This window comes from Bombus bifarius, unplaced genomic scaffold (assembly GCF_011952205.1).
Source record: "Bombus bifarius isolate JDL3187 unplaced genomic scaffold, Bbif_JDL3187 scf7180000008208, whole genome shotgun sequence".
In the NCBI taxonomy this organism is placed as follows: domain Eukaryota; kingdom Metazoa; phylum Arthropoda; class Insecta; order Hymenoptera; family Apidae; genus Bombus; species Bombus bifarius.
The window spans coordinates 613975-623161 of record NW_022884511.1 but is presented as its reverse complement, the minus strand read 5'-3'; the positions used below and the strand labels follow the sequence as shown (position 1 = coordinate 623161).

The 9187-nt window shown below is 44.3% G+C and overlaps 1 protein-coding gene across 1 annotated transcript; it reads left to right on the top strand.

Annotated features, from left to right (window-relative positions):
- The first annotated feature begins 4285 nt into the window (after positions 1-4285).
- LOC117210656 (synaptic vesicle glycoprotein 2A-like) lies at positions 4286-8300 on the top strand. The gene is made up of 12 exons (XM_033453871.1): positions 4286-4900; positions 5003-5059; positions 5153-5314; positions 5391-5553; positions 5672-5793; positions 5885-6123; positions 6485-6645; positions 6714-6888; positions 6993-7110; positions 7355-7514; positions 7682-7809; positions 7888-8300. Exons 1-12 carry the CDS (start codon positions 4855-4857, stop codon positions 7962-7964), a joined length of 1608 nt encoding a protein of 535 aa, XP_033309762.1. The 5' UTR covers positions 4286-4854; the 3' UTR covers positions 7965-8300.
- Positions 8301-9187: the final 887 nt, after the last annotated feature.

Genomic DNA, 9187 nt, shown 5'->3' with positions numbered 1-9187 from the left:
AGTTAGCTAGAGAGTACAATGTAACCCGCGTGTTGCAAGCAACAAGAATAAATACGGTCTGCCGACAGTTTAGTCTCTCCCTTTCTCCTCCCTCTAGCTTTCTCTCACCGTTCCAATTGTATCGGATTGTATCGTGCCACCCTCACCTCATCGCCTCGCAACGTCTCACGATACACAACCCACTCCCGCTCCCAATACTCGCTCTCATAGCAAGCGTTTCTCTTCCGAGTGACACGAATCGAAAACGAGCGAAACCTAACTGCATCGAACTCCCCTCTGCTCCGGTAAAATCTGCAAAATCGATCGACATCCCCCGCGAGCCACGTGGTTTTAGATATTTTAACTAGGCAAGGCCGATACTCGTGAAACTTATCGGCGAGATCGCTAGAACGATCGGCATCTAAATGTTTATCGTGCCGTTTTCGAAAAGCCGAGACGGTCGAGTTGCAGCCAGATCTGCGAAAGAGCAGAACTTCTCGACGATTAATCGCAAGTAGGAAAATGAAGCGCGCCCCAAAATTCCCTGAAACTTAAACCCACGTAACGGCAAAGGGTATCTATCGAACTCTCGTTTCGCCTTCTTCACGATGCGAAACTGCTCGCAAGTGGTCGATCTACTTGCCCTGGGTCTGCACCATCTCGATCTCGCTTCCTTTCCAGATCGTCAATCTGATTCTTACGAAATTATCGATCTACGTCTGGTCATCGTTTGGTTTCCGTAAACTCAGCGTGCGAAGATTAGTTCGTCTTTCAGTAACCACGAAGGTAAAAAGACATACTATTCACCATTTTGTTAAAAATATCTTCCACAATTAGTCATTAAGAACAATGTGGTTATCTGCCCTGCTTAAGCCGATACTGATACATATATAATTGTTTCTCTATCGTGTCAACGATAGGAAGCGCATCAAAGGTAGTCGTAAATTCCCGTTACGATTATATTATACAATCGATGCCACGAAACTGATCAATCCCCTATTTCGTTTAGGATAATGGGAGTGGTTGAATTATTATAACACTTGATTAACAGTTCAAAGATATTATGTATTTCCAACAACTTGTAAACAAGATGCTTACGCTCGGTGCGGATGTGTAAGTTAGAGAGATGCCTGATCTGAAGTAGATATAGACTAATCTAAAGTCACCATTCACTGATCTAAAGTCATCGACTGATCTAAAGTCGTTGATCTAGTGAAGTTCGGTGACGATGTTGTCGCAAAGGAAAACTCTTGCTGGGTGGTGGTCGCTTGCGGGTGGAATCCCGGGAAAAATGGGCAAACCCACGTTTCCCCACTTTTTCACCTGATGGAGCAATAACCATAAGGAACTTCTTAACTCGAAGGTGTTTTATGCCAATTAACGGCCTTAAAGTAAATCGAAAAGCTTCGTTTTATGACAGTTCCTTAGGATTATTGCGGTCCGCTTAATTTTACGTGCACAGTTAGTGGCCGCTTCGACCGTAAAGAGTCACCGGATGTAACAATAATACTTCTACGAAATATTTTGGCGTTCTTCTTCAAATTTCTTTCCAATCGAATACACTTCGTGCCAAATTCCGTGTCGATTTTCCACAAAGTTCCCTTAATTGTAGGTTCGTGTAATTATAAGATTCGGCATTAGAATAAATATATTTAGAATACGATCAATCTGCTACCTTTTATTCGCTTTTTTATTCGAATATCAAAGATATTTCAGAAACATGGTTTTAAACTTTCCGTACATTCCCGACTAATTCGCCAAAGTCGACTGTATCGCCGATAAAAAATAATAAGAAAGAAAATAACGCGAAAGTCGTCGAAAATAGGAAGGAAGGGAAAGATACAGAAACCATCTGGTTGGTTCGTAAAATATGCAAACGGCAGGTAGCGCGTTCAAGAGCAGCGCGGTTTGAAAGACACGTACGAGTCCAACGATTCTTGAACAACGATCTTTGCAGAACCAACGGCAAATGTGGATGCATTTACGGTTTATCCGTGACGTCGAGTTTACATACCACGTGACCGATATGTTCGCTGGATAACAGCCATCGATGCGGAATTTTCGTTAGTGGCTGAAAAAACTGCCTCGAGATCTCGAAACGAAGAGGCGATGTTCGAGTTTGGACGAGGTTAGGCAAACGCCAGTTTTAAACTTTGCTCTCTTCTCTACTCTTTCTTTTTTCTTCACTTCTTTTTTCTCGGCGTAATTTAATTAACGCTGCCGGCGGGAAACAAAGCGACGAGAAAGCTCCGCTCTTCCCGCCCTTTTTATCGCGATCTCGTCTCTGAAATATTCTTGAACGATACTTCAACTTCTCACCCTCCTGTGGCATGGTCCAATTTTGAATTGCATTAAGAGCGAGAAAGCTTTTACCGACAAACCAGACGAAAAAATAAGGAAAGACCAAAAGTAGTCGTGGAACTTTGCCTAGCGATCCGTGTTGCAAACACGAATCGAAAGACAGACATTGGAAACGCGAATTTCGAGCGTTGCTCCATGGCGTTTTGCTTTGACGGACTAGTAAAAATCGAATCGTAAACTCTCGAACGTTGACATTCCTCTTCGTTGTATCAAAGAGAATCGTCAATCTAACAGAACGGTCGTTTCAAAAAATTCCCAACTCGAACGCCATCCATGTTAAAGAAGAAAACTTTCGACCAAGTGCGTGTACACTGGCGTACGAGTATAATAAGATGAGAGCGAGAACTGATCCCGAGCGATATAAATTTTCGCAAAATGGGAAGGAAACGGGAGGGAAACACGATCGTTCCGCGAGGAGTCGGTTACCATTGTTGGTATTATTGCTTAGGCGTCCTTATCTTTAAGAGTGTACGTGGACCGAATAAATAACGTTACTCTGCCTGCACGTAGCTACGGCCGCGCACAACCACGATTTTCTTTCTCCTCTCGTGGATGTTAATTTCGCGAGAATGAAGGGACAAGGAAACCGCGATATATCGAAAGGAGAAAGAAACGCGCGTAATCTCGGGAATCATAGAGTTCGTCAAGGAGGAAACGAGGGAGCGAATTACCTAGTGCTTTGAAGACCTTCGAAACTAACGGGACGAGCAGACGAGAACCAAGAGGGTTACCCAAAGGGATTATCTTTGTGCCATTAGCTTTGGACGCGACACCAGGGAACCTCGAAGATTTCGTATTTGCGTATACCGAGAAGCAAGCGCCTCGAATATACGTATGTATAGTTAGTTGGTTCGAGTGTACGGCCACGTTTTAACTCGTTCTAGGAACACGATGGAAATCCTTGGCTTCTCGTCCGAAAAGATCGATCGACCAATTCGGTCAACTCGCTGGCTCTGTAGCATCGCGAGAACCATTTTTCGATACGTTCTATACGCGTTAACGCGGATCGATCACGCGCTGCGAGGTTTCAACGGCAATTATGACGCGCTTTGATCACAAGCCTGTCACGCGACCGTGAAGACTGTCTCGTAAAGTGGGAGAACAGCTTTGTCGGTTACGATACGTACGAGACGCAGCTCGCAACGCGCAACAGATAGCGCGCTTATGCTATAGCACAACTGTGAATATCTCGCATCGGGAATAATTTCGGCAATCACGATTGCGTACGAAGAATTCTCACGTGATGCGACGGCATATAAATTCGAGGTCTCTGGCAAAACTTTGCGCAACGCAGACGCGACCAAATCGCGTCAACGATGTACGCGTCGCTATTGAGCTAGCGAACAAACTGTCCGAATATAAGAATCACAGTGTTTAAACAGACAAACGAGCAACCCTCTCGATCGAGCCAAGCGATCCACGAAATTTTCGCATCTAGCGAGAAAATCATAACTTGACGATAGATCGCAAGGTAGACGTAGAACGTATATTCGAAACGACTGGCGTACATTTGCAATGGTAATCGGAATAATCTCGAGAATCGAGTCGATTATGGGAGAGCAAGGCGAGAGAACTTGTTCGGCGTTCTTTTTCTCGCGACTCGACGATCGATCGATTGGTCGGAAGAATCAAGATTCGATCGAGCGAACTAGTTCTGTTTTCACCGATTCCGACGACACGCGTTTTCTTCGTGTTAGATTTTTTTTCAGGAAATGGTATCTTCTTACTTGATAACGTTGGAAGCATGCCGTCGTATATTTAGAGAATAAGTTGTTACTGGCACGTGCGGTTATCTTATCGCGGAATATCATCGGATCGAAGGGTCGAAGGTCGTTTTCGATCGATTCAAATTGGGAGGAACGCTCGTCCCGAGTGCGGCGCCCTCCCATTCCTTACAGACGATGCTTGTTCTTACTTACGTCTAGCGTAGTACGATCACAGCTAAACTTAGGTTTTGTGTAAAAATCCGCGACGCGAATTCGTCAGTTAATCTCGTAAGCATTACCGCTGCCGCCGCCTCTACCGTCAAACAGCCGTCGCTGCTGCTGCAGTACGGTCATCATTATCATCGTGGATATCGTTATGGTCTATCGGCGATATCGGAGGACGATTTAACGCGACGCTAAACGAGGACTCGTCGACCGAGAGAGCGGACCATAACAATTGAATCGTTTGACCCGTTTTAATTGGCAAGTTACACCGTTGCGAACGGGATGCTCGCCAGTAAACGAAGCGCTTACTAGTTCAGAGTGCTGTGGATTCTATCGGAGGAGAGTCGTCGCACAGAGTTCGTTGGCTTTCGTGATATTCGCGCAAACGTTTACACACCTGGCTGGAAGTTGTTCGATCCGACGATAAATCCATAAACGCGACGATCGAGCGTAAAATTTGGATTGGTGGTTTTCGATTCGTCTAATTCGGCGAGATTCGGTTTGCTCGATTCTCGGTTCTCGGATCCCGAGTCGCCACGACCATCCGCCTTTTTCGCCTTGGACGCGCAGTAAGATTGAAAAAATGGTGACGAATAGTGGAAGCAATGGAAAAATATCGACGATAACCGGTAAGGATTTTGACGGGATTCGGTTTATACAATCGTTTCTGGTGTTGCGCAACGCGTTGCTCTGCGTGTTCGCTCTTCCGACAAGCTTCTCGTGATTTTCAGTGAGAACCGATGACACGGATGAAACAGGGGACGTCGACAAAGCTATATCGGCAACAGGTTAGAGGACTCGTGCTGATGGTCGCGACAGATTCGCGACTCAAAATGCCTTTTACTCTCGTATGTGTACCTTTCCTTCCCTCTCGTTCACAGGCTATGGTATGTTCAACGTGATGCTGTTTCTCGCGGCTCTGCCGGTCGCGTGGACCGGCATCTTCGATACCACCACGACCGCCTTCATCATAGCTTCCGCCGAGTGCGATCTCAGGCTCACTTTCTTTGACAAAGGTGTTCTTTGCGGGTTCCCGTTCCTAGGTAATCTCGATCTCGTCGAGAGCCACTTGCCGTGATACTGTTATACCATGATTCATGTGATCTCGAACGCACACAGGTATGGCGTTGACCAGTTTCCTCTGGGACCACTTAACACCGCATGTCGGAATGAGAAATTTGTTCATCTTCGGCCTCCTAGTGGATTGCATTCTAAACTTACTCGCTAGCGCTATCGATTCTTACTACGGGTTTCTGGTCATCAAGTTCTTCAACGGTGTTCTGTGAGTATCATCCCTGGTCAGTTCTACAATCCTGTGATATCCGATACCCGACACGTGTGCCGTGACACACGTGTGACACGTCGCTTCGGTACATTCACTCGAAGAGTACGAATTTCAGCGCGGGAGGACCGTTCTCGATGGTTGCCACGTATCTTTCTGAATTTCACTCCCCAAGCTACAAGGCCAGTTTCACCAGATGGGGAAACCTCGCTATAAACGTAGCGATCATTATCCCAGCAGGTAAGCCATGCGTGTACTACCTGCTTCGGATTTCCTGCTTCTCTCGTCCCATCTCGGTCCTGTCATCGATCAAACGACCGTTTCTTTTCAGTCCTCGCTTTTCTGATCACTCCTCTGCCGTTGACCATCAACGTGTTCAATCAACGATACACCGCTTGGCGGATTTACTTATTGGTCTGCTCGATTGTACCAGTTCTCGGTCTCGTAACAGCTAGCATGCTGCCTCAGAGTCCCAAGTTCCTCGTAGAGAACGGTAAACTCGACGAAGCTCTGATGCTGCTTAAAAGAATGTACTCCGTTAACAGAAGGAAGCCAGCCGACACATTTCCGGTGAGATTCAAATCTTTCGAATCTTTCCCATTTTACCTAATCGCGTCGCAAGAATTCGGATACGTACTCGAGACACGTCATCTCTCGTACTATGACATTTTTACGTTACTTGCTCTATTTTGCTAAGTAGTATGCTGCATCTCACAAGCGGACCGTTTCTCCTTTCTTCGATGAATATCGTCTATCCTTTTCGAAGTTTCAAATATGGCATAATTTGTTTCTAATCGCTTAATCATAAAAATTTTAGAGGACTCTATGGTTATAAGACGCAATGCAAAGATACAGTTCGAATACCTGGATGATAATTTACTCTAGAATCCTAACCATTGCTTGCATCGTTGTTTCCTGTTTTCCCTTTCAGATTAAAACGCTACTCGTATGGCCATCGTCGCAGGGCTCCGTGTTTAAAACGAATTCCGAAAAAATACGACTCGCCTATTACAACACAAAACTTTTATTCTCTTCTCCGTATCTGCGAGTCTTTATGTTTCTAAATTTTCTCCAATTCGGTAGCATGCTGGGGTAAGTTCTTCGGTTCGAAAATGAATGTTGCGCTGCGAAACCCTGATTCGACCGTCCATTAAGCGCAGATTTAACACGATGAGACTTTGGGTGCCGCATCTCTTCACCATTCTGAATAATTTCGACTACGAGAGGTGGACCGAGGACCGAGCGCCGACCATACGCGAAATGTTGGATCGTCGAATGTCGGTTCCAGCCAGAGATTACTTGGACTACCCAGATTTCAACAACATCTGCATAACGGTGAGGAAGTGCGTGGCCAACGCTTGTTAACCCGCGATCGTTTCCCAACATTGGAATAATCAGAAATTCTTCTTAATTCTCTTTCTCTCGCATTTACTTTTCAGTGGAAAATCAAAGCGGTGGTATACCAAAATTCCTCCATTATCGCAGTCTCGGCAGTCGTGTTTTCGTTCCTCGCTGGCATGGTATACACTTCAAAGTTTAGGAAGAAAATGATAATGCGTAAGAACCGTTGTTTCGCTAACGATCGACTACTCGTTAAGCTATGGTTACAAATGTATGATAATAACGAATGAAACATCTGACAACGAACATCATATATTCGCAACAATTTATATACGTCCGATTGTTTTAACGTATTCGTCAGAACTCATCCATCGTAACTATAGTCTTACTCAGGCGTCGCAAATTTTCGCGATACATGAGGACCCCGCGCTCGTCGGATGACCAATCGCTCCTGTTGTAGTTGCCGCTTTCTTTATATCGGTGATAAGCAGTTTTGGAATAAACTGGGCGCAATCAACTCCCTATATGCTGACACTGGCAGCCGCTATAATCGTGACGACAAGGATAACGGGTAATATCGTTACCGCCATGAACATCGACGTTATTCCTATTCCATTAAGGTAATGCTTGTGTCGCAAATAACCAGACGAACGTGTATACCTTCCTTATAACGCGATTCGTTTCTCTTTTCGTCTATTGTCGCGAAACTTATGTTCGCCCGAACGCTTAAATACATACGACGGTTCGCGACGTTCGATCGCGAGTAACCAGCCGTTTTCTAATCCAGGTCCACCAGTTTGAACGTGCTCGTCACCGTTGGGAACATAGCAGCTGTTTTGGGAAATTTTATTTTCTCCGCGTTATTGGACGTGGAGTGTTTGGTCGGGTTCATGGGAATAGGCTGTTTATTACTCGGTAAGTGAGTACGGGAATCGAATGCAACGCTACATACGTATGTCACTATTTTCTAACTCGCTCACCTTCTTTGTTTAGTCTGCTTTTGCCTGTCTTTCTTCCATCCAAGGCCTGTTAAGATGTCGGAGAAAAATCATTCTATGTCCAACGCGTAACCCGTTAGCGACCGGACGAAACTCGAAACGAAGGGAAACGAACTACATACGAAATGTAAACGAAACGAAAGGAAATAACGCAGATTTCCGTAGCTTGTCAAGTTTGGCGTAATGTGAAAAAGAGCCACGCCGAAGAGAATGCTTTTGCTCTGTGTGCAACTGTGATATCTTTGCAATCCGTTTCCGAGTTCCATTCGGAGCCAGGCCAGGTCGCACTTTTCTATCCACGTTTCACGTGCAAATCGAACGATTTTTATGTTACTTCTATCCGAGTATCGAATTACTGTAAATATAGTATTTTTCTAATTGGATTAAAAGACGTAGTTTCTAATTTCATGATTTCATTTCTCATTTCAAAATTCCTTAAACATCCAACCGTTGACGTTAACGTAAAAAGCTTTCTCGTACGTCGTAACGACTAAATGTAATAACACGCTAAAACGTAAGTAAATTAGCCTTTAGGAGATTGATTTCCGCGAAAGATGACAAATCCATCGATGATTCATTTCGCGAAACTTCAATATGCAAAGTAAGACTGAATGCACACGAGCGACATTTTACCGTGCGATCCTGCTACGACCATATTTCTCTCTTTGTTTTCCTATTAGCAACTGCAAAGACATATTATCGCAGCGATGTCGCATGGTAAAACGTCGTTCGTAGAGTTCCCGCGTAAACGAACGATCGTAACTTTTCCATTTTGTAGCTTGATAAATGTCACGAAAACAGCATCAAGGTGAAATCTAATTAACGTCAGACTAATGGAATGTCGATAATGCGATTATAACGATAAATGAGGCACATTATTAAAGTACGATGTATTGTTGCGCAAAGCAAGTCGTTTTATCGGAATCGAAAGTTACGATCAACGGCGCTCTTAACTTTGCGGCAGTGTTAAATGTAAAAGCTGAAGCGTTTCAGTCCTCGCAACAAATTTCACAAGGACGTAGTTCAACAAGAACTATGGAAATAATAGTACGAGTGGAACGTTTTCTTGTACTAGAAGTAAAATTCCATAGAAGTTAGTTTTGTAACACGTCGCTACGTTATTTAGTCTTTTTACATCATATGCACATTACGAGTGATTTTATTCATTTGAGATCAAGCTCCTACGCGTCCAGAATGCACACACCCATATTAGAATATGTATACAAAATCAAGTTTCTATGATGTATGCAAGACAAATGCAAACATTATACATTTTTCAAACGTGTAACATTCCT